The 25,345-nt window shown below is 42.0% G+C and overlaps 2 protein-coding genes across 6 annotated transcripts in view; one reads left to right on the top strand and one right to left on the bottom strand.

Annotated features, from left to right (window-relative positions):
• The window catches only part of LOC308481995 (enoyl-CoA delta isomerase 2-like), a gene marked incomplete at its 3' end in the record, with an annotated part of 48,272 nt that overhangs the window by 5,275 nt on the left and 17,652 nt on the right, over positions 1-25,345 (bottom strand). For 2 of the 4 annotated variants that reach the window (XM_081014917.1, XM_081014915.1), the window contains exons 2-9: positions 24,495-24,657; positions 15,932-16,030; positions 14,812-14,994; positions 13,167-13,236; positions 11,399-11,501; positions 8,914-9,034; positions 6,714-6,803; positions 4,395-4,538 (exon numbers count right to left, since the gene is read on the bottom strand). In XM_081014917.1, coding sequence (XP_080871043.1) covers positions 4,395-4,538; positions 6,714-6,803; positions 8,914-9,034; positions 11,399-11,501; positions 13,167-13,236; positions 14,812-14,994; positions 15,932-16,030; positions 24,495-24,602 — 918 coding nt within the window. In that variant the 5' untranslated portion in view covers positions 24,603-24,657. Of the gene's footprint in view, positions 1-4,394; positions 4,539-6,713; positions 6,804-8,913; positions 9,035-11,398; positions 11,502-13,166; positions 13,237-14,811; positions 14,995-15,931; positions 16,031-24,494; positions 24,661-25,345 lie in introns of all 4 variants that reach the window. The other 2 variants (XM_081014916.1, XM_081014914.1) reach the window with 1 other exon arrangement.
• The window catches only part of LOC308482033 (testis expressed protein 56-like), a gene marked incomplete at its 3' end in the record, with an annotated part of 41,944 nt that overhangs the window by 13,561 nt on the left and 3,038 nt on the right, over positions 1-25,345 (top strand). The window contains exon 4 of one of the 2 annotated variants that reach the window (XM_081015023.1): positions 3,584-3,608. The exons of the other annotated variant lie outside the window; for it this stretch is intronic. Coding sequence (XP_080871149.1) covers positions 3,584-3,593 — 10 coding nt within the window. Of the gene's footprint in view, positions 1-3,583; positions 3,609-25,345 lie in introns of those variants that run through there. 2 annotated transcript variants of the gene reach the window in all.

Below are 25,345 nucleotides of genomic sequence, written 5' to 3'. Positions count from 1 at the left end.
GGAATTTAGGTGACAGGCTCTCTTTTGCATATATCACTACGCCTCTCTTCTTAACTTTGTCCGAAGATACAAATTCCTGGCCCAATCTTTTATTTATTAACACTTTTCTGTGGAGCCTCGTCACATGTGTTTCTTGTAAACAAATAATGTCCAATTGTTCTTTTTTTAATATATGAAATATTTTCTTCCTTTTTTCCGGAATGTTACAGCCATTAATATTCCAGCTCAACAGTTGCAGAGACATCCTGAATTATCTGGTTATTTTTCAAGGGGTGGTATCTTCTCAGGAACTTCAGGTTCCACAGGTGCTGATGTTGGTGTTGGCGTTGCCTCAGGCCCAGCAGGTAGTTCAATTCTTTTTTGAAGGTCCTCTCCGTGTGTAGACAGGAATTTGTCTCTCTCCTCCAGTGTTCTAACTTTAACCTTTCTCCCTCTAAAGGTAAAAGATAATCCTTGAGGAAATTCCCACCTAAATGGAATTGCGTTGCTCCTTAGTAGTTTGACAAGTTCAGAATAGGCGGTTCTGAGGTCAAGCAGTAATCTTGGGATATCTTTATAAATTTCAATTCTTCTGTCCAACACCTCCAGTGATTTTACAAAGTGTAATCCCAGAATCTTATCCCTTTCCTCCTTTGATCTCAATGTTATCAAACAGTCTCTGGGCCTCTCCTTCTTTATGAATCTTCCAAGTCTGAAAGCTGACACAATTTTAAAGTCCTTTTCTTCCAAGTTCCAGAACTTGGAGAATTCTTTAGTCAAAAACTCAGTTAGATTTCCTTCTTCTGCCTCTTGTAGTGATCTAATCCTTAAGTTATTCTCACGATTTCGCAGTTCTATCATCGAGAGATAAATCTGGTGTTCCCCAACTTGTTTAGTGAGTGGTCTTACCTCTTGCTCTAAATTTTCAAATCTTTGTCTAGTGTCCTCAGTCAATTTCCGATTTTCTGCTGAGGCCTCAGTTAGCTGTCCAATTGCTTGTACATTCTGTGTCACTTGTGTGGTTAATTTGTTTAAACATTCTGTATTTTTATCAATCTTTGCTGATTGGGCATCTGCTTTCTTGTCCAAAGCTTCCAATTTTTCAAAGATTTTATCTAGTATAGAGGCAGATGCTCCTGAGGCCATATCTTCCAATTGTAACTGCTCTGCTTCGCCCTCACCCTCCACTTCTGAGGGCAAAGCAGGCACAGATGATCTGCGTGTCTGTAAGGCTGAGGTTAGAGTTGTTAAAGTTGTTTGTTTAGCTCTCCCTCTTTTTCTTGTGCCACTCATTCCAACGTTATCTATCAGTCAAGGTCACACTGAGTTGTTCCCATGGGAATGGAAAGGTCCAGAGCAAGCAAACAGCAAGGGAATCGAAAGTAAAAGTGTATGTAAAATCACTGTTATAATCCAGTCCTCTAGAGGGAGCTTGATCTATCTTTCAGAGTCTAAATTAATGTCCAAGAACCTTCAGATACAAATACTTAGCAGAGTTTATAAATGGTTACCTTGTTGCAGACAGTGCTTATTTATTTCCAAAAAGAATGTTTCAAATTTAAAAGGTATCAATACCCTCAGATTGTTTCCAGTTCCAATATGTTGTATCCAAATCTGCAGTACTGACAGCTCCCTTAGTACTCAGGCAGCTCCTGACTCTGGGTTTCACCTTTAAATTTGTAATCCAATAAGAGGAGGAAAGTCAAGTACAAATAAAGATCCCAAATCTTTAACTTGAAGTCTTTACTTTAAAATGCAAGTTCAAATAGATGCTTAGATCTGTAAGATTTAAAGTCTCTTTCTTTTCAGCCTCCACTCCTCCAGCTGATTGCTTTTTTTCAAGTTCAATGGCTGCGGAAGACGGACTTCCTGCTTCCACGTCTCTCCGCTCACAGCCAAGTTCAAGCCAATTTAAATTTCCCTTTTAAAATCTCAAATTCCAAGTGATTCAGTCTTTTACTCACAAATTAGTTGCTTTTTCGTCCGGATCCGTAATTTGGCAGGAAAAGGGATCAGCGCTCACCGACAGCAGCAGCGCGGCTTCGCTCCTCAGGCTGCGAAACAGCTCACAGCGCCGCAACCCCCCTCCGTGCTCTGGAGCCCCTTACGGGGTTCCTTCTGCACTTGGAGGGTCGCTCTAGGCGCCCACCGAGCCTCAAGACCCCAGGCTCTTGCCGCCTGGGGTTTTCCGATGTGGGTCTCCGCTTCGCCGTAGCGGACGACCCGTTGCCTGCGGAGCCTCCTCTCCCGTTCAGAAGAGGACCGCCATTGTCGTTCGCGCCGCCCCCGGAAGTCCTGCAGATTTTGCACAGTACAGAAAGCTCTCCGGAATTAAACTGCCGAACGGTATTTAGTGTCAATGGTATCCTCAGTAAGAAACCAATACCCTGAATCTACAAACAGATGGAAGAAGAACTTCATAGATGGTACTATTAGTTGGAGTCAAACAGATCTGTCAGTGTCTGATGGTTTCTGGATTGGTTGGAGACAGAGAAATATGCAAACCAGGATAATGTCCAAAATCAGAGCTTACATCAATACTTGTTAAAACTGACTCTGCTATAAATGGGCCATTTTGAAGTTGCTGTTATATATATATGTATATATGTGTATATATATATATGTATATATATATATATGTATATATACATGTATATATAAATATGTATATATTTTTCTTCTAGAACTCCCAAAGCAGAGAGAAAATAATATGACTTAAGGGAATTTTTTTAAAAAAAGAAAAGTGGGAAATAAGACACGTTCAGGCTATTTTTTCCTGATCCGATTCTTTTATTCTGAGCACATAATTCCCAGATGAACTAAGCACATGCATTTCACACTGAAGTGCAATATTGTGTAATTCATACTTTCACATTTTGAGAGGATTTTAACCATATGAATTAGAAAACCAAATCAATAAGGCTATAAAAATTGCCCTCTGTGACAAGAGAAAGATGTTAATGACCACTAAAGTTTTTTAAGTGATGTAGCCAATCAATAGATCATAGAAAAGCAGGTGAAACTGACAGATGAAAGCCAGAGTTTAATAATTACTGTTGTATCTCCACTGCCTGATAGAAGACCCACACAAAAAAACTCACAAAGGATTTGAAAAGGTCAAAGATAGACATGTGTTTGAAAGAACAGCCCCCATCCACCCCCAAAAAATTATCAATAAAAGGCCAAAAGAGAAAGAAAACAACAAACACAAAACCAAACAGTCAAAACAGCCATGTGAATATTATTTTTTTACACCACTGTAAAACATTAGCAGGCCTTTAGAAATGTTTCAGGATTTTATGGGCAAGTTTTCTCAGAATATAGTTTTTTTGTAAAAATTTTAATATGCTTATTAATTATTATATTTTAATATTTAGATCAAAGTCCAAGTGTTAGCTGAAATCCTTTTTTCCTTCCTACTCCCTTAATATGAATAGATTTATGTTGTTTTTTCCCTGAATAAATATTTCTTTGGAGCAACATAAATCTTTTGCCACATGCATAGCCTTGAGGAGGTCAAGGTCAAATTACATTGCAAGTTATTTATAACTTATTTATTAAAAGATTTATAGCCCGCCTTTCATTATTATTTCCCACATTTCAGGACAGAGTAATGTTGGATCTATGAAAGTCCCATGTGGTAGGTTGGAAAACTACCTGAATTAAATATCAAAGCTGTACATCAGCTGGCCTCAAAAAAACTCTTTTGTGTATTTCCAACAGCTGTTTTGCAGATGCATGTAAATAAAAAGGCAGAGCAGAGGCAACAGCAGAAAAGCCATTATTTGCTCAGTCTCAATTTCCCTGTTTAAAACAGAAACAATACTAACCTCCAAGCATGATTTGCTCACTACCATGAGCTTAAGAATAGTTTATCTACAAGCAGGACCTGCAACAACATGTTACAGTGTGGAGTGGTTTCCTGTTCAGTCCTCCAACCAGCCATGCTTATTTCAGGATATTCCATTCAAATTCCTCCTTCCCGGATGCCCATCCTTGCCACAAATAGCCACTCAGCATTCTGAAACTGTTGATGTTTTGGGGTTCCTCCCTTAGGGCTTTTCCCTAAAGCTTTCATTTCTAATTCCTGCAAATGTTGGGGTACACCCAAGCACACACCCCATTACCATCCTCTTGTGCACAGATAGCACCATGTTAGCTACACAAGAACTGGCACCTGGAGAACGGAAATCGCTAGTGGAGTTATGCATGCAATACGGCCAGGTGCCAGAAGCAAGCTATGTTAGCATCCATGCAGCCAAAACCTAAGAAATGAACAATGGAACTACTTTGGAGCCAAGGGTTCTGGGAACGGTAGCTCTCCTGTGGTTGTGGAATGTGTTAGAAAGAAGATGAGCAAACCCGTATGTTTACAGCCTGGAAAATAAGCATTTTAATTTTTTTAAAATACTAACATTTTTGGGAAGGCTTGCGTAAGCTTTCAGCCGTGCCCACACTTCCTTCTGGAAAACCTGGTCAGGGAAAACCTCCGTGACAAGCCCTTGCGAACAGGCTTCCGCTGCGGTCAGCTTCTTGTTGAAAAGCAACATCTCAGTGGCCTGAAAGAAAGGAAAACAAGAAAACGATTACTTGGGCAAAATGCTAGTGGCAAACAGAAGCAATAAATAAAACTGTCAGTCCCAGCTTGTTCTTTCACTGCCGTCTGTTAACCTTTGTGCTTTGTTAAACACACGGAGCGGGGATAATAGCGCACTGGTAGAGTACATGCAGTGGGACGCGGGTGGCGCTGTGGGTTAAACCACAGAACCTAGGACTTGCCGATCAGAAGGTCGGTGGTTCGAATCCCCGCGACGGGGTAAGCTCCCATTGCTCGGTCCCAGCTCCTGCCAACCTAGCAGTTAGAAAGCACGTCAAAGTGCAAGTAGATAAATAGGTACCGCTCCAGCAGGGAGGTAAATTTTTTGCGTGCGCTGCTCTGGTTCGCCAGAAGCGGCTTAGTCATGCTGGCCACATGACCCGGAAGCTGTACACCGGCTCCCTCGGCCAATAAAGTGAGATGAGCGCCGCAACCCCAGAGTTGGTCACGACTGGACCTAATGGTCAGGGGTCCCTTTACCTTTATCTTTAGAGTACATGCATTGGATCCCAAGCTTAGTCCCTGCCACCTCCAGTAATACAGTCAAACCTCGATTGTCGAATGTAAACCATTCTGGAAGCCTGTCCAGCTTCCAAAATGTTTGACAACTGAGGCATGGCTTCCGATTAGTTGCAGGAGCTTCCTGCACTCAAGCGGAAGCCGTGTCGGATGTTTGGCTTGCGAAAAACATCCGAAAACCGGAGCGTTTACTTCCAGGTTTTTGGCATTCAGGAGCTGAAACGTTCCTAAATGGAGGCGTTCGGGTGATGGGAATAACACATCCTGAAAGGGAAAGAGCTCACCTGAGACTCTCCAGTCAGCTGCTGCCAGTCAATTCTGGGCTAGCATGATCAATGGTCTGGCACTACTATTATTTTTCATAGAATCATAGAGTTGGAAGGGACCCCAAGGCTCATCTAGTCCAGCCCCCTGCAATGCAGGAGTCTCAGCTAAAGCATCCACGACAGATGGCCATCCAACCTCTGCTTAAAAACTTCCAAGGAAGGCAACTCCTCAACCTCCTGAGGGAGACCGTGGAAAAGCTCCTTTTCAGCTGCTCCAGGAGCAGCTGTGAGCGAAGGAATTTGCTGGGGAGCAACTTGCAAAAAGCATTATTAAAACTAGAGTTAAACAAATCACGGAAAGGCCACAAGGGGGTATACAATGTCCCGGTCACCTCTATTCCTTTTTTAAAAAAATTATTAACAATTTCAACACAACAAATTATCAAAAAAAAATCATCTTCATTATTTTCCCTTTTTTCCCCTCCCACCTCCCCAACAAACCCTCCCCCCCCCAAGACTTCCCTCAGCTCCTCTGATTTCTCAACTCACATTGTTCTCTGCATATTGTAAAACTGTATACATCCTTATATTATCTATCCACTATATTAACCCTCAATAAATTTGTGTATGTTTATTCAAAACCTGTCCAGGAGTCCAGTTCATTTTGTTGTCTTTTTAAATAATTTGTAAAAAGTTCCCATTCTTCTTTAAAGTCACAGTTGTCCTTATCTCGCAATTTGCATGTCAGTTTTGCCAGTTCTGCATACAGTGGTACCTCGGGTTACATACGCTTCAGGTTACAGACTCAGCTAACCCAGAAACAGTACCTCAGGTTAAGAATTTTGCTTCAGGATAAGAATGGAAATCGTGCTCCAGTGGCGCAGCAGCAGCAGGAGGCCCCATTAGCTAAAGTAGTGCTTCAGGTTAAGAACGGTTTCAGGTTAAGAACGGACCTCCGGAACGAATTAAGTACTTAACCTGAGGTACCACTGTAGTTCATCAATTTCTCTTGCCACTGTTCTTTTGTCGGGGTTTCCTCATTCTTCCATCCTTGTGATATCAAGACTCTTGCCGCTGTTGTAGCATACATAAGTTCTTTGTTTTCCTTGGCAGGTCTTGTCCTCCGGTCACCTCTATTCCTAACCTTTGTGTGTTCAGTGGGAAGGGGTGCAGGAGGCTCGCAAGTGTGCTCAGCCCCAGAGATGAGGCTGGTGGCAACAGCGTGTGTGGCTTTTCAGTCCCCGCACAAGTTGTTTAACTCCCTGAATAGGGCTCATTGGCTACCTGAGCGAAGTGCAAAAGGCACTTCTCTCAAAACAATCCTCAAAAAGACAAAAATGTATCTCTCTTACCTTGGATGCACCCATAATTTTTGGAAACGTGTATGAGGAACATCCTTCCGGACTCTGGCCCAGCTTGCTAAAGGGGGTGTGAAATGTCGCCTGTGAAGGAAAGAGACTCTTGCTTTAGAATGCTGTCACTTTCAAATAGCATACAATATCTAGCTGTCCTTTTAAATCCTGAATTTGAATAACAGAATTGCAGGGTTGGAAGGGGTCCAATCCCCAGCAATGCAGGAATTTCAAGTAAAGCATCCATGACAAATTGCCATGCACCCTCTGCTTAAACATCTCCAAGGAAAGAGAGTCCACAACCTCCTATGGGAGTCCATTCCGCTGTCAAACAGTTCTTACTGTAGAAAGTTCTTGTTGATGTTTAGTCGGAATCTCCTTTCTTGTAACTTGAAGCCATTGGTTCAGGTCTTAGCCTCCAGAGCAGGAGAAAGCAAGCTTGCCCCCTCTTCCATGTGACAGCCCTTGAGATATTTGATGATGGCTATCATATCTCCTCTCAGCCTCCTATTTTCCAGGCTAAACATACTCAACTCCCTCATCAAGCTTTGGCTTCCAGGCCCTTGGTCATCTTGGCTGCCCTCCTCTGCACACATTCCAGCTTGTCAATATCCCTTTTAAATTGCATGAGGGTTTCTATACGTGGTTAGATAATAATATGTGCAGCCCTAGCTACAAAAGTCAAGCTTTCCATGGTTTGCGTGCTATGCAGAAGGAACAATGAAGCCTGCCTTTGACTTGAGACAATTTATCAGTGACCCAATTACAGCTGTCATCCAGAACGAGACCACAAGTGGCTTTGGACATGTGCTTGACATGCTGAAGTTCACAGTTCTTTGTATAAATGACAGGGGACAGACACAGTCAGGGACAATACATGTTTTGGACCTGAATCATCCACAGTAATGATGTTTACAAATCCTTACTTGTACAGAAAGCATTGTATGCTCTCAAACGTAATGGAACAGAGAGAAGAATGAGAGAGGGAGATGATGATGATGATGATGATGATGATAATAATAATAATAATACACACACCCTAACCATCTGGCTGGGTTTCCCCACCCACTCTGAGCAGCTCCCAGCAGAATATTAAAAACACGATAAAACATCAAACATTAAGAACTTTCCTTAAACAGGGCTGCCATCCTATGTCTTCCAAAAGTCAGATAGTTGTTTATTTCCTTGACATCTGATGGGAGGCCTTCCACAGGGCGGGTGCCACTACCGAGAAGGCCCTCTGCCTGGTTCCCTGTAACCTCACTTCTTGCAGTGAGGGAACTGCCAGAAGGCCCTCGGTGCTGGACCTCAGTGTCTGGGCAGAATGATGGGGGTGGAGACGCTTCTTCAGGTATACTTGGGCCGAGTCCGTTTAGGGCTTTCAAGGTCAGCACCAACACTTTGAATTGTGCTCGGAAACATACTGGGAGCCAATGTAGGTCTTTCAGGACCGGTGTTATATGGTCTCAGCGGCCGCTCCCAGTCACCAGTCTAGCTGCTGCATTCTGGATTAATCGTAGTTTCCAGGTCACTTTCAAAGGTAGCCCCACGTAGAATGCATTGCAGTAGACCAAGCAGGAGATAACTAGACGGAGAGTAGATCAGTGCAGAGGCACTATAATTCTGCATTTCTAATTGGACCAACGTAGGAAAACACTGCACACCACATTTTCTACCCACAGCTCATGTCCCATCCGAAACTGAGATGCCAGGAGGAAATAAGGGCAAAGAGAACCAGGGAAGCTTTGCTCTCTCTGCCAAATTCCAACTTGCAGTCCAGCTGGGAGAAGGCTGTGCAAAGTTGGCTGTTCTTGCAGGCCAAAAGGAGCATAGGAAAAGCAAGATGCCAGCTCAGAGCCATCTTAGCTACTGACGTTCAGATGAACTCAGGGAGGGCAGCAAGTTCCGGAAGCCTCTTTCAGGCAGTATTTCTAAATGGTCACAGCTTGTACCAACAGGCAGGAAAGCTGAGCCAACACATCTTTTTACTGATGTAAAGGGGAAAGACTCTTTGTATTTCCCTTTTTTATACTGAGTCATACATTTTATGATGCTGTTAGCTGTCTCAAGTCTCCATTTGAAAGGAAACTCAGTGCACAAACTGAATAAAGATTTTTTTACTCTAAATAACTTCAATTTCTATGAGAGCCCAATACTGGATTGGGAGTGGGGGGGTCAGACATTCATGCAGAAAACTTACCCTGTCAGTAGCATACACCACGTCAAACAGCCCAAGGAGAGTTACGGCAATACCCACAGCTGGCCCATTCACCACAGCGATTAATGGCTTAGGAAAATCAATGAAATGGTCGACAAAGTCTCTGGAAAGAAAAAGGAACAGAATAGAATGACTGTAGATAGTGGAACAGTCTTCCACACAGTGTCAGCAATTTCCCCACATCACAACACACACGTCAGCTATTGCCCAACGATACATCTCAGCCATTTTGTGTTTTAGGTAAAGGTAAAGCGACCCCTGACCATTAGGTCCAGTCGTGGCCGACTCTGGGGTTGCGGCGCTCATCTCGCTTTATTGGCTGAGGGAGCCGGCGTACAGCTTCCCGGTCATGTGGCCAGCATGACTAAGCCGCTTCTGGCGAACCAGAGCAGTGCACAGAAACGCCGTTTACCTTCCCGCCAGAGCGATACCTATTTATCTACTTGCACTTTGACGTGCTTTCAAACTGCTAGGTTGGCAGGAGCAGGGTCCGGGCAATAGGAGCTCACCCCGTTGCGGGGATTCGAACCACCGACCTTCTGATCAGCAAGTCCAAGGCTCTGTGGGTTTAACCCACAGCGCCACTGTGTTTACTTGCAGCCTAAAGGCAAAACCACTTCTCCTCCCAATGATTGATTTTCATCATGCTGCGAGCCCTCACAGCGAATCACGATAATGATGCACCCACTTTCCAGACCCTCTCTAAAGGGCCCTGGGAAAGGAGGGTTAATTTCTTCAGGGTTTTTTTCCTTTGTTTGACATCATTATTTCAAAGTACAGCAGACACATTGGGCTGTAAAACCATGAAAAGGCGGTGTGTAAGTGGCACATAAATGAAAGCAGATAATGTCAGTCTCTTGAACTTGAAAGGTTCCACAGTATAGTGAAGACAGAGAAGTGGGAAGTATTGTACCCTCTCGGTCAGTGCAAAGCTATCTGTGAACTCAAAACTGACTGCACCAGAGCAATTAAATACTTTAATGGGAGGTTTGCATTCTCCAATACTGCAGCTATAATGAATGCCAGAGGTTCACATTGCTTTCAGGGTGCTTCTAGATATTGCAGTCAATCCCTGATAACAGGGCAAACAGGAAGTACCTCATATAAGAGATACTTCTTGATGTAGGGGGCTCTGCTTGGTTTTAGCTGGCAGTCCAAGTCAAAACCTTCCAGAGTCAGGCTGATCTTTTAAAGGTCTGTACAGGATGGGTGTGTTTCTCTCAAGTGACAGCAAACAGAGCTTTCATATACTAGCCCTGCAAACTAATTAAGGAAGCATCCTTCCATCCATTCACAGCAATGAAATGGGCCCTCATCAACTAGTTATAACAAAAGCCTTCAACACAATTTGCTCAGTCTCCCCTACAAATACAGAAAGAAGGCATAATTTAGGATCCAGCACTATACCCTGTCACCTGTGATGGTGCTAATCTCTGTGACCAGCTTCCCCCAAAATGCAACATTTGGGAGGCTCTATAGAAACAAAATTCAAGAACACCATCAATGATTTTAGCTGAATTCTATAGGATCCTTTGTTTAATTTAGTTGTTCCACTTGAAATTGTCAACTAGTCTTAAAATTTATGTATTTTATTAAATTTATATATTATACATGCATTAATTTTCAAATTGGATATGGAAATAATCATAGGTAAGTAATACAGGGTCGGTATGTTTATAAATGTTTTTACATAGATGTATCAGGTCCTTCTCAACTGCACTGTTATTCATAATGTGTAAGACAAAAACCTTCCACTTGTTAACTTACAAAGGGAATAGATACAAACTCTCCCATAACTTGCGTTTTCTTGGGCTGCACAATTTCTATTCCACACAAAATGCACACATCAGTTGAGCTCCTGTGAAAAAAGCCACTGCTTCTAATGCTGAGAATTTATCAAAAGGTGCAATCCTTTGCACGCTTACTTAGGGGCGACCCCACTGAACTCAAGAGGGATTTGCTTCCAAGTAAACAAGACGCGGGAGGCGCTGTGACGCGGGTGGTGCTGTGGGTTAAACCACAGAGCCTAGGACTTGCCGATCAGAAGGTCGGCGGTTTGAATCCCAGCAACGGGGTGAACTCCCGTTGCTTGGTCCCTGCTTCTGCCAACCTAGCAGTTTGAAAGCATGTCAAGCACAAGTAGATAAATAGGTACCGCTCCAGCGGGAAGGTAAACGGCGTTTCCGTGCGCTGCTCTGGTTCGCCAGAAGCGGCTTAGTCATGCTGGCCACATGACCCAGAAGCTGTACGCCAGCTCCCTCGGCCAATACAGCGAGATGAGCACTGCAACCCCAGAGTCGGCCATGACTGGACCTAATGGTCAGGGGTCCTTTTACCTTTAAACAAGATCAGGCTACACATTTCAGTTTTCTCTTTTTTCAAAATGTGTTAAAATGTGCTGTCCCTCTCCCACCACACATTCTGCATGTCTGGTATGCATTGCAACACAATGCAAAACAAGTCGTACTTGAGCATTTCTGCAGAATTCTTTGCCATCTCCTCTAATCCATTTGCTGGGAGGTTAGTAAAGTTGTTCAGGTCATTTCCACTACAGTAGTAATCTCCATTACCTGTAAACAAGCACACACATCAGGACTTCTGAGCTGGTGAAATAAACACAAATGGAAAATAGCCAGACGATGTTTATGAATGAACATTCTCTATTTAAGTATTTAGCTTGTTATGGGCACAATAAAACATTTAGGATTTTTTTATGCCTCTCTGATTTCAAATGGAAGATAGTGAAGGCATGTTTAACTACTCCAGGAAAGTCAATAGAACATTAAAATTCCATCTTTGTCTGAATTGAGCTCTCAGTTACTTCAAACTGGCTCAAAAGCTTAACAAGTATTTAAGCAATTAAGAACCTTCCGGTTGCAGTGTTTCTACTTGATTATAGGGTCTCTGAAAATAATGGGGCTCCCATCTATTGGAGGCTTCTGCTGGTAAACGGAGCACAGCACATTTTCACCAATTCCCCTCTTCTGCCTTCAGAAACACTGCTCTGGGGAGCTGGGGAGGGGACACTGAGACCTGTAAGGGGAAGGGGAAATTGGTGGTAATCACCTCACTCCCCTTCTGCTGGATCAGAGCTGGGTGTTTTTAGGATTCCCTCCTTGACAACGCTATCGTCTGTAGAGCAAATGTGGTTTTATACAGGTACAGAAGAAAGAAAAATCAAATGATGACAGTGCAAGTGTGTGGGCTACTAGAGAGGAGAACCCGGCTGCTTTGCTTCCCCTTGGCGGTTTTGCTGCAGAGTCTCGCTGAGCCCCAAACTCTCTCCAGACTAACCACAACCTGCAACCAATTTTAGCCCTATCGTTTCAAAGAATCATAGCCTCGAAGAGTTGGAAGGGACCCTGAGGATCATCTAGTCCAAACCCCTGCAATACAGGGCTATGCAGCTGTCCCAAACGGGGATTGAACCTGCAACCTTGCTGTTACCAGCGCCACGCTCTAACCAACTGAACTATCCAGGCTGCAGCTCAGCGTTTGTCTGGAGGAGCTAATCTTGAGACTGGGTTCCGAGGACACATGAAGCGAAACCAAGGCTTAGCTCAACACAACTCAACTCAACAGCCATCAAGGAGGAGAAAATTCACCAGGATTTCCTCTCCGGGAGCACGCACACTTCAATCAAGCCATATGAAAACCATATCTCCCATCTCATACATTAATACATTGAAAAGGTCATGAGAAGACACGATTTGGGAGGATAGAAACTGGTGTGTGTGTGTGTTGCCATATACATTTGGATGAGTTGGGCAAGGGGACCTGCACCACTTGCTTGTCCTTCCTGCTACTGGGGATTCACTGCTTCATCTCATTCCTTCTGGGACACTTTGTCACCTTCAGATTTGCGCCAGTTCCATGGTGTTCTCTGTAGGCACAGCGCACAAGGAAAAGGACCAGGCAGAGGGCCTTCTCGGTAGTGGCGCCCGCCCTGTGGAATGCCCTCCCATCAGATGTCAAGGAAATAAACAGCTATCTGACTTTTAGAAGAAATCTGAAGGCAGCCCTGTTTAGGGAAGTTTTTTTATGTTTGATGTTTTATCGTGTTTTTAATATTCTGTTGGGAGCTGCCCAGAGTGGCTGGGGAAACCCAGTCAGATGGGCGGGGTATAAATAAATTGTTTATTATTATTATTATTATTATTATTATTATTATTATTTGCATACTGGGATTTTGAAAGAAAAACAAACTTGATAGAGAATACAGCGAAGGGTAGTACCTGTGAAAACCGTAATTACAGAGTCATCCTTTGCTGCTTCCTCAAGTGCTTCAACAATTTCATCGTACATCTGCACAGAATGAGAAAGGAAGAACAAGAACCATTTGATGTTACGGGAAGTTTGAGAAATTTGGGGGTAGCTAGCTGGATCTAAGACCAGCCTTTCTCAAGATGATTTAGGCTCCAGCTCCCATCAGCTCCAGCAAGCATGCCCAATGGTCAGGGATGGAAATTGCAGTTAAAAACATTTGGGTGGAGCACCGGGTTTGGGAAGGTTGCCTAAGATTCTACTACATCTGCATAGTCTCGGCTGAATCCAGAGCCTGGACAATACAGGAACTCCTTTTTTTCTCTCCTCTTGCAAAAAGAATTGCCCTGGGCATGCAGAGTATTTATAACTAATAAGAATGGGAAGCCCCTAAGCAGGCCACTGGATTGTGCTCTTTTTTGTTTTAATCCTGCAAATATATACATGCTTAACATTTTGCTTATATGAAAGGAAGGACCAAGAGATGTGAGTGTGTGGATGAGCAGAGAAGCCATCCAAATGTTTTAAATGCATTTCCCTACCACCATCAGCCAGTGATTTGTATAGAGGTGAGCAAACACACAGTTTATTTTACCCTAAAGGTAAAGGTAAAGGGACCCCTGACCATTAGGTCCAGTTGTGGCCGACTCTGGGGTTGCAGCGCTCATCTCGCTTTATTGGCTGAGGGAGCCGGCGTGCAGTTTCTGAGTCATGTGGCCAGCATGACTAAGCCGCTTCTGGCGAACCAGAACAGTGCACAGAAATGCCGTTTACCTTCCCACCGGAGCGGTACCTATTAATCTACTTGCACTCTGATGTGCTTTCGAACTGCTAGGTTGGTAGGAGCAGGGACCGAGCAACGGAAGCTTACTCTGTCGCGGGGATTCGAACCACCGAGCTTCTGATCGGCAAATCCTAGGCTCTGTGGTTTAACCCACAGCACCACCCGCGTTCCATTTATTTTACCCTAGTATACCCTAATTTTTGTACACATTGCTTGGTGGGCGAACTACATTGCAAAATTCAGAGGATGGCTGTGTTTCCATTCTTGTATCATTTTAGAAATTAGGGAGGTTTGCCTCTAATGTGCCAAAAATGAATTTCTCCCCCATCCCTACCTCCCATATTCCAGCTACTGCCCTTCCCATGGACATTAATTTTGAGGCTTACTGAAGACCCTTTATTTTAGAGAAGCCTTCTCAAGAGGATTGCACATTATTAACGTATACAAACTGCAAAAGTCAATTTGTACATTGTTTCATTGTATTCTGAGGTTTTAAATTCTTATATACTGCTTTAACATGTTCTAAGTATAAAGTAATTATTTTTTATATATAATTATAAAGTAATTATATACACACACACACACACACACATATATATATATATATATATATATGAAAGATTACAGAGAGCACCCAGAAAGAAAAAAGTGAGAGCAAAACGTGGAGGGAAGAAAACATAAAATTGATAGTGCAGCAGGTAGTACAAGGGAAGGTAATCTGTCCTCTACTTTTCAGTTCTTAAAAGTTCTGCTGCATCTTTCTTTTTTTTAAATTTCCATCTCACTTTCTTTGTTAGCCAATGATTTGTGACCTGTACGATGAACCAGCTTACCTTTTTACTGATAGCATTTTTCACCTTGGGGCGGTTTAACACAATCTTTGTGATGTTGTCTTTAGTAGAAACCTCTAGTGTTTCATAGGCAGCCTTGCTGCCAGGAGGAGTCGCTTCAACCTGAGAAGATTCTGCAGCCACCAAACTGGATACAAGTTCAATGTATTTCTGTCTTGCGCTGTCCTGGAACGAGAAGCCCTCTCCAAGTATAATAAAACCGGTGACAGATTACATATAGCTAGGGTCCAGATACAAAATCGTGAATACAGTGCAAATAGCACCAAGGTAAAGGATTCTAGCTTCAAAGTATTTTTTTAATGAGATACTTAGTTTCATTTCACTTTTATTTTTTGTACCGCCTTTCTTTATTGCTAAACACAATGCAGTCTACAAGCAACAAAATATACAATGAGGAACACGCACCTTATAATAATACAGAAAGTCATAATAAAACATAACTTTAAAATATAACAACTTATATCAAGTTAAACATTCAAAAATCTATTAGAACATAATAAAACTAACTCTCAAAACATCAGCAAATAATAATTACCGGATTTTTCGCTCTATAGGACGCACCCGACCATAGGACGCACCTTGTTTTAGAGGGGGAGAACAAGGAAAAAAAAATCTCCCCCTCTCTGCCCAGCGCCCCTTCAGCGAAGCGGCAGGAGGCGCTGCGCAGAGAGGGGGAGAATTTTTTTTCTTGTTCTCCCCCTCTAAAACAAGGTGCCATTCAAGGTGCGTTCAGTCGCCTTTAGGCGGCTACCTTGGAAGCCTAGAGAGGCTTCACCAGCATGCTCTCCACAGGGAAGGTGCAGGCAAGAAGCAGCACCCCACAGGATTGAGCCCTCCTGCTTTCAGATGAGAGGGAGGTACGAAGGAGACACAGGATTTCATTCTTCTCCCACGAAAATCCCTAATAAAACATTAGCCCCACCCAAAACTGATTCTGCCTGGGATGTTCCCTGGAGTAGGGGACGTGGGTGGACAGTGCACGACCCTATTTGATATATATTATGTGAACTGCCCTGGGAAGAACTTTTATTTTTGAAAGATGGTTTACAAATAAAACAAAGGCTGAATAAAATAAATTTGCCCTTCGTAGCATACTACTCACCTGTGGCAAATTGCCAAGTGATTGCCATGCATCCCATTTGGCCTTTTTGACAAAGTCTAGCATTCCTGGTTTGGGAGCTTTGCAGGGGCCCTCAGTAGCCTATGTGAATAAGAAAGAAAGAAAAATCTAACCATTTGAGTAAGTTTACACTGATTAGCCAATGAAAAAGAATAGAATCACCCACATGGATTCAATGGGTTGGCTCACTCATAATGCTAAATCTAGCCAGACTGAGCATAAGCAAAATGTTGGACTGATGTGCTCCCTTACTCCCATGCAGCCAGGCCAATGATTCCAGCAGTTTCATTTTATTTTTTTAATAAATCTCAACTTACTGTTGCAAACCAACCAGGGGATCCTGGTTCAAAACAATTTTTGATATGTTTCACAGGCCAGCTTCATAACCCGTGTGTCAGGGAACTGACATCGGAGCTAGAGGCGGAGGGAAGGCTCTCAAATGATGCTGGAGAAGGGCCCAGCAGGGAGAGAGGCAGCTCAGCAGATGGGGAAGCAATTCAGTGCAACACCAGGAATAAGGAGGGGCAGATGGGGAATCGGCGAGAGGGCTCCCAGACTCTTCACCGGACACCAGCGGGGAAAGCACGGGTCCTCCGCTACCCACGCCCTCCCTGCGCAGAAGACTTCTGCGCAGAGAGAGTAGGAGGAGACTGGGTGTCAAACAACTTTTATGTTGGAAAAGGTTTAAGAAACGCCCACTGACGGATTCTGCTAGCGACTGAGGCAGCCACGAAGTGAAGGGCTGTCCAGACTGAAAGGTTTAACAAGGCAACAAAGCCAGGAGAGGCGGCAACTTACGCACGAGCAACCCATACTCTTTACACCGTGGTTTGAAGCTGGCTTGTTATGAAACTTACCAGAGTTTGTTGCTCCCTGGTTTGAATCTAATGTTAAGCAAGGGATTATTTTTAAGTGAAACTGAGCTCTCCTGATGTCCTTCTCTTGGCCATGCAGGAGAAGGAGAAGGAGAAGGGAGAGGGAGCATGTGAACTCGATGCTTCATTTGGGCTCGGACAGGCCCACACAGTACCACACCATAGTGTAGTGCTACACGCAAATGTGGTCGTTATATACTCTGCTAATAAATACTTGAATAGCAAGTAAGCTTCAAAATTATTATGAAAAGCAGTCTGCATTTTAAGATGTCCAGGGTGGATAAAAATCAATTATTATTTTTATTTAAAAAATCATTTTTTTTATTTAAATGGATTTTTTTGACTTACATTGGATTTTTAAAATAAAATGCTTTTGGAGGAAAAATGTTTCTAAAGATAGTTTCCTCTTATAGTTACATTATAGTCCAAAGGCTATTAATCAGGAAATAAGGATTTGTTTTAAGTTTCTTATGTGTGCTAAAACTCAGTCTAAGTTTTGGGTTTTTTTAAATTGTTTAACCACACTAGATAACAAACATGCATACATGTGCTATAATGTTATTGTTTTAGTTAAACAAATTGTTTAAATTGTTACTAATGATTATTTTTCCGTCCAATAAAGTACAGCAGAAAAGCTGTCCAAATATAAACAGTTAACTGATTAAACCCCACTATAATTTCATAATTATCTGTCAATGTATTTCTAATAGTATAACCAAATCAGTAATTATTGATATAACTGCAAAAACTACTCTGAAAATTTATTATTCCAAAAATGAAACCTTCAGTTTTAAATATTAAGATTATACCAGCAAGAATGAGTCTTTCTGTAAAAAGAAAGAAAGATTTAAATCAAGTCTTACTGACTGGTGATTTAAATCAATTTGATTTGAATCAAATACACCCTATACTAAACATTCTGATGAAATCAACAAAAGGCACGCAACAAATTTCTGGAGTCTTAATTCCACTTGATACACCCACTACTGCAATAAGATTTCTCTGCTCTTCCATGCAGTTCAGAGCACAGCCTCATCAAAGCCTCTTAAAAGTCAACTGAAATACAACTTCCGGAGGCGGCGCGATCGGCAATGGCTGCCCGATCCTTGTAAGGAGAGGGTAGCTCCGCTGAAAACGGGTCGTCCGCTACGGCGAAGCGGAGACCCATTAAGGAAAACTACAGGCGGCAGCAGCCTGTAGTCTCGGGACCCGGCGGGCGCCAGAAGCAGCCCCCAAAACGTTGAAGGGACCCCGTAAGGGGCTCCGGATCGCGGAGGGGGTAGCGGCGCTGTGGGTCGTTGCGCAATCAACGGAGCGAAGCCGCGTTGCTGTTGCCGGTGAGCGCTGACCTTTCTTCCTGCAATCTTCAAATTCAGAAAAGCTGCAACTCGTGAGTAATTTGGACTTTAAGAACTTTTGGAGACCTTTAAAATCTTGAATTTGGCTGAAAGCGGAGTGACGATAAACAGGAAGCCCGTCTTCCGCTAACACTGAACTTGAAAGCAAAGAACAGGAGGAGTGGAGACTAAAAGCGATGCTTTAATCAATTGCTGGCACCTATTTAAAATAGCTACCAGGGCAAAGAGATTTTAAGCTGTTTGCTTTTGGACTTATTTGGGAACAAGGATATCTTTCTTCTGTTGAACCAGTGGATTATAAATTAAATAAGAATCCCAGGTGCTGGAGCTGCCTGAGTAACTGAGCATCAGTCTGCAACATTGGATACTTTGAATTTAGACTTTGAAACATTCTGAGCTGGAACTTGTTATTTTGAAACATCTGCAGTCTAGGCACTGTCTGAAACACTGTTTTGCCTTACGTATATTCTGTAAAAATTTAACTCTGTGGAGGTCGTTGGATGTTGAATTAGATCTATAAATTTGAATTGGACTTGACTTTCTCCCTTAAGACATTTTAAGCTCCCTCTAGAGGATTTTGGACTTACAGCAGTGACTGTGTTTTACTTTCCTTTTCCCGGCCTTCTGTTTGACTGTTGCATCTGGGCTTCTACATTCTCATGGGAACAACTCAGTTTGACCTTGGTCTTTAGATAACTTTGGAATGAGTGGAACAAGGAAAAGGGGAAGAACCAAACAAACAACTTTAACTTTATCTGCAGCCTCACAGCGTAGATCATCTGTGCCTGCTTTGCCTTCCACTTTGCCTCCTGAGACAGAGGCGGCTTCCCTGTCACAGGCAGGGGAGGGAGAAACGGAAGAATTACAATTGGAAGATATGGCCTCAGGAGGGAGTGCTTCTGTTTTAGATAAAATTTTTGAAAAATTGGAGGCTTTGGATAGAAAGGCTGATTTGCAAACGGCTAAAATTGACCAGAATACAGAAAGTCTGAATAGATTAACTGGACAAGTTGCACAGAATGTCCAATCCATTGGAGAGTTGAAGGAGGCTGTAGGTGAAAACCGGAAATTGGCTGAGGATACTAGTCAAAGACTGGGAGAATTGGAGAAAGAAGTTAGACCACTCAGCAAACAAGTTGGAGAACATCAGATTCATTTTTTGATGACAGAGCTGCGGAACAGGGAGGCCAACTTGAGGATACGGTCAATACCAGAAGTAGAAGAAGACAATTTAATTGAGTTTTTGACCAAAGAATTTTCCAAGTTTTGGAAGTTAGAGGAAAAAGATTTTAAAATAGTATCTGCTTTCAGGCTTGGAAGATTTAGGAGGAAAGAGAAGCCCAGAGATTGTTTGATTATACTGAGATCCAAGGAGGAAAGGGATAAGATTTTGGGCCTGCACTACGGGAAGTCACTGGACATTCTGGACAAGAGAATTGAAATTTACAAGGATATCCCTAAACAACTGTTGGACCTTAGATCTGACTACACGGAACTAGCAAGATTGTTGAGGAGCAACTCAATTATCTTCAGGTGGGAGTTTCCTCAAGGATTATCTTTTACTTTCAGAGGGAAAAAGATCAAAATTAGAACATTGGAGGATAGAGACAAGTTTCTGGAAGCACACGGAGAAGATCTTCACAAAGGACTTGGAGCATCAGGGCCCGAACCTTCAGGGGAGCCTGCGCCCTCGGATCCTCAAGGACCGGAGAACAAGGTACCACCCCAGCAAGAATAACCAGATTTATTCAGGATGTCTCTGCAGCTTCTGAGCTGGAATATAAATGGCTGCAACAGTCCGGAGAAAAGGAGAAAAATCTTTCACATTTTAAAAAAAGAACAATTGGACATTATTTGTTTACAAGAAACACATGTGATTAGGCTCCACAGAAAAGTGCTAATAAATAAAAGACTCGGCCAGGAATTTATATCTTCTGACATAGTCAAAAAGAGAGGCGTAGTGATTTATGCAAAAGAGAGCCTTTCACCTAAATTTCTGTTTAAAGATGAAAATGGAAGAATTTTGGCAATAGAAATACAACATCAAGGAGAAAAAATTTTGATATTAGGAATCTATGCCCCAAATGAAGGAAAATCGGATTTTTATAAGAAGTTGCATGAGACTATGCTGGATTATCTGGATTACAACAACATCATCATGATGGGAGACATGAATGGAGTCGTATCAACCAATATGGATAAGTCACAGAATCAAAATGTTACTAAAGAGGGAAGACTACCAAAGACCTTTTTTGAAATGACTGACAATATGGACTGGATTGATATTTGGAGAGTGAGAAACCCCCTGGGAAGAGAAGGAACATTCTTCTCTGAAGCCCAACTGACTTGGACAAGAATCGACCAAATATGGATAACTAGAAGTCTGGCACCTAAGATTAGAAAGGTGGAAATCTGCCCAAAGACATGCTCCGACCACAACGCACTGAGAATGGATATGACACTGATCCCAACCGGCTCCTTTAGATGGAAGATGAATGACGGCCTGTTTAGAGACCAAGAGATTGTAAAGAAGGCCCAAAAAACTCTAAAGGACTATTTCGAGGTTAATATGAACACCAGGGTGGAAAAAAGAACTATATGGGACGCAAGCAAGGCCGTGATGAGAGGGTTCCTGATACAACAGAATACCATAAAGAAAAGATCACAGAATGAAAGGAAGGACAAAATTTTGGAAAAAATTAAAGAGCTAGAGAAGAAGTTAAGATCTAACCCAAAGTCCCAGCCGATTCTACGAGAAATTAAACTTTATCAAGCACAATATTCTAAATTGATAAACCAGGAAATAGAATGGAAGATTAAAATAATGAAGCAAAAAACTTTTGAATCGGCTAACAAATGTGGAAAACTGCTAGCTTGGCAGTTGAAGAAGAGACAAAAACTAAATACGGTAACAAACCTAGAGATTGAAGGAAGAAGCATCCAGAACCCTGGAGAGATCAGAAAGTGTTTTCAGAAATATTTTAAAAAGTTATACACTCAAGGGCCACAAGATGAAATTGAGATTAAACAATTCTTGGAGAAAAATGGATTAGCAAAGCTGTCAGAAGAAAACAAAACAATTTTGAATGGTAAAATAACACGACAAGAGATTGAGCAGGCCATCCAGAACATGAAACAGGGCAAATCGCCAGGGCCAGATGGGCTGACCTCCATCTACTATAAGACATTGAAAGACTACCTGATACAACCATTGTTGGAGGTCAGCAATGAAATTATGGAGGGGAAGAAGGCGCCGGAATCATGGAAAGAAGCTTTTATCACATTGATACCAAAATCGGAAAGTGAAAAGACACAACTAAAGAACTACCGTCCCATTTCCCTTTTAAATGTGGATTACAAAATATTTGCAGATGTCTTGGCACGTAGATTCAAGAAAGTTCTAAATGAAGTAATTCATAAAGACCAGGCAGGCTTTCTCCCAGGTAGACATATGTATGCTAATACAAGGAACATCATAGATATATTGGAACTTTTGCAAACAAACATAAATACTAAAGCAGTTTTAATCTTTATAGATGCGGAGAAGGCCTTTGACAACATATCCTGGAAATTCATGAAAGGGAATCTAAAAGAAATGGGAGTGGGACGGGGGTTTGAGAATGGGATTGAGGCAATATATTCAGAACAAAAGGCTAAACTGATAGTTAACAATGTGGTTACAGAAGAGTTCAAAATTGAAAAAGGTACACGACAAGGCTGTCCGATTTCCCCACTACTATTTATCTCGGTTCTGGAAGTGCTCCTGAATATGATTAGAGGGGATCGGCTGGTGGAAGGGATCCAGGTCGGAGCGAAACAATATAAACTTAAAGCGTTTGCAGATGACCTAGTTCTGACATTACAGGAGCCGGAATCTAGTACGAAAAGAGTATTACAACTGATTCAAAACTTTGGTCGAGTGGCGGGATTTAAATTAAATAAACAAAAAACCAAGGTATTGGGGAAAAATTTGACAGATACTGAGTCGGAACGGTTTCAGAGGGAGACAGAGTTAACGGTGGTCAAGAAAGTGAAATACCTAGGGGTAAACATAACAGCAAAAAATCTGAGTTTATTTAAAGATAACTATGAAAAATGCTGGTTAGAAATTAAGAGAGACTTGGATAGTTGGTCAAGATTAAAACTTTCTTTGTTAGGCCGAATAGCTGCCATCAAGATGAATGTATTGCCAAAAATGTTATTTTTGTTTCAGACACTACAGATTGTAGACAAGACAGAGTGTTTTCGGAAGTGGCAGAAAGATATTTCCAAATTTGTCTGGCAGGGCAAAAAGCCCAGAATTAAGTTTAAGATATTAACGGATGCAAAAGAAAGAGGGGGCTTTGCCCTGCCAGACCTAAAGCTGTATTACGAAGCGGCAGCTTTCTGCTGGCTAAAAGATTGGCTACTTCTTGAAGATACGGATGTATTAGATTTAGAAGGTTTTAATAATGCATTTGGATGGCATGCATATTTATGGTATGACAAGGTTAAGACAAACAAGGCCTTTAAGAACCATATTGTCAGGAAAGCAGTATTTAATGTCTGGATAAGATACAAAGACTTATTGGAGAATAAAACTCCGAGGTGGCTGTCACCCCTAGAGGCTAAGGCCCGAAAAAGAGCCAATATGGAGGCCAATTGGCCAAAATATTGGGAGATATTAGAAAGAGATGGTAACAATTGGAAATTGCAGAGTTTAGAGAAAATGAAAGATAAAGTGCGGGACTGGTTACACTACGCTCAGATTAAAGAAGTATTTAAAAATGACAAAAAGTTAGGATTCCAGGTGGAGAAGTCAAAGTTGGAAACTGAACTGTTAGAACCTAAGACTAAAGTACTTTCAAAGATGTATAATTTGTTGCTGAAATGGAACACACAAGACGAAATGGTCAAATCGGTTATGATAAAATGGGCACAGGATATTGGGCATAATATTATGTTTGAAGACTGGGAAAGGTTATGGACCTCTGGGCTGAACTTCACTGCATGTAATGCTTTGAAGGAAAATGTAATGAAAATGATATATAGATGGTACATGACCCCAGTCAAATTGGCTAAAATATACCATTCGTCTGACAATAAATGTTGGAAATGTAAGGAAAATGAAGGAACCTTTTTTCACCTCTGGTGGACTTGCCCGAGAGTGAAGGCCTTTTGGGAGATGATATATAATGAGTTAAAAAAGGTGTTTAGGTACACCTTTACTAAGAAACCGGAGGCCTTCCTCTTGGGCATTGTCGGCCAGAGTGTGTTAAAGAAGGACAGAACATTTTTCATGTATGCAACAACAGCAGCAAGGATACTGATTGCTAAGAACTGGAAAACTCAAAATCTACCTACGCTGGAAGAATGGCAGATGCAGTTGATGGACTATATGCAATTAGCTGAGATGACCGGCAGAATTCGAGACTTGGGAGAAGAGAGGATGGAAGAAGACTGGAAGAAATTCAAGACTTATCTGCAAAAGTATTGTAATTTGGCCGAATGTTGATTGGGATGTCAGAGTAGAAGTAACTGTCTACCACTAAATAAGATTTAAGTTTAAACTATATGCTAATGATCAAATCCAAGATTATGAACAAAATGATAATTTGTTTGGAAACAATTCTTTAACGATGCAAGTGTGTGCGGGAGGCGTGGGGGAGTCCAAAGTAATGATGAAAAGATGTCAAATAATTAATGTTATTTGTTTAAATATGTTTATGTATTGAAAAACTTGAATAAATATATATTAAAAAAAAAAAAAAAAAAAGTCAACTGAAATATATGCAGGTCTCGCAGTCCTTTGGAAGGCCAAAATGGAGATAGTTGTGACTTCCACAGGGAGTTCATAGGGAAAGTGCAAGAAAGGCCTCTCTCCCTGGCTGTTGAATTACTCTGCCTAATAACATGAGGTAAGCAGAGAAGGACCAGATCCAAAGATGTCAACAGGGGTTCATAGTAAGGATTCCAGAGACTCCTTCCCCATAACTAAATATATACAACTAACACATTAATATACTATCATTTCCAACATCTGTGGGACTTTTCCTGTGCGAGGAAGCAGCACCAAATGAATGAGTTCTCTTGTTACATATGCTTGTATAGTCCAGAGGTGCAAACGGGGTTTAAGAGAAATTCAAGAGAGCAACTAGGAAAAGCTTTAAAAACTAGCAGTTTTTAAAAGAAAAGCACACTTTGTGCAATGGACTGTGCATTTTTAAGCAACCCTTTGGTTGAAACTGCAGACTGGCTTAGCCAAACTGTTCCAACAAACATTTCTCCAATGCAGCTATTTTCATTTTACAGACTGAAAATGGACAGAGCTACCTGTTTAAACAATGCATAAATATTCAGTTTGACTTGGTTGCCAGGATCCGTCTTCAAAAGCTTCAGCTGCTCTCTGGCCTTTTCAAAGTCTTCCTGGCTGAACTTCATGGTAGATTTAGTAGTGTGTAATTGTAGCGCAGGGAAATGAAGGCCATATACTGGACTGCTGGGGCGGGGAGAGAGAAAGGAAATAAAATCAATTCAGTTCTTGCATTCAAATCTTCAGTGGATCGTAAAATCAACACTTAAGTTACTTACTCGTCAAGTATTCAAAAGCCTTCAAATACAAGACCAGTTAATAAGTACAAAAAAGGCTGCATGGAAAATCATGGCGAAACCTGCAGTCCAATTAACCTTTGGACAAGATTACCGGTATGTAAGCCAATCTTCTGTGTAAACATTAACTCATGGATTTTGTTGGGACGCTAGCAAAAAGGAGCAAAACGTATATGAAAGGGATGTCGTTCAAGTAGGAATTCCATACAGACCCCTCCAAAAAATAAGAAGTCCCGCTGGAGTTTCTGTTTTGCTTTCAGGCCAGTGAATGAAAACGAGAGAGAAGACAAGGGTTCTTCTTCCTCCTACCCTGCCCCACTCACATTTCACACACAAGGAATCTGTGGCCTCCAAGAATTCCCACTATCTATGACCACTGGTCCATGCTGGTTGGGGTTGATGGGAGTTGGAATCTGACATCATCTAGAGCTCTAGGGGTTCCCAATCCTTGACTCATGTGCCTAGGTTGCTTCTGTGCTGAGCCCTGTCTCGTCAGCAAATTGCAATGGTGTATCTGCTCGTAATTTGGATTAAAACACTGACTGAATCAGGTGAGGGAAGCAGGGGAGACACTA

Source organism: Podarcis pityusensis (assembly GCF_964106645.2).
Source record: "Podarcis pityusensis genome assembly, chromosome: 7".
In the NCBI taxonomy this organism is placed as follows: domain Eukaryota; kingdom Metazoa; phylum Chordata; class Lepidosauria; order Squamata; family Lacertidae; genus Podarcis; species Podarcis pityusensis.
Note: the sequence above shows the minus strand (reverse complement) of the source record. Positions and strands in the feature narration are given on the sequence as shown.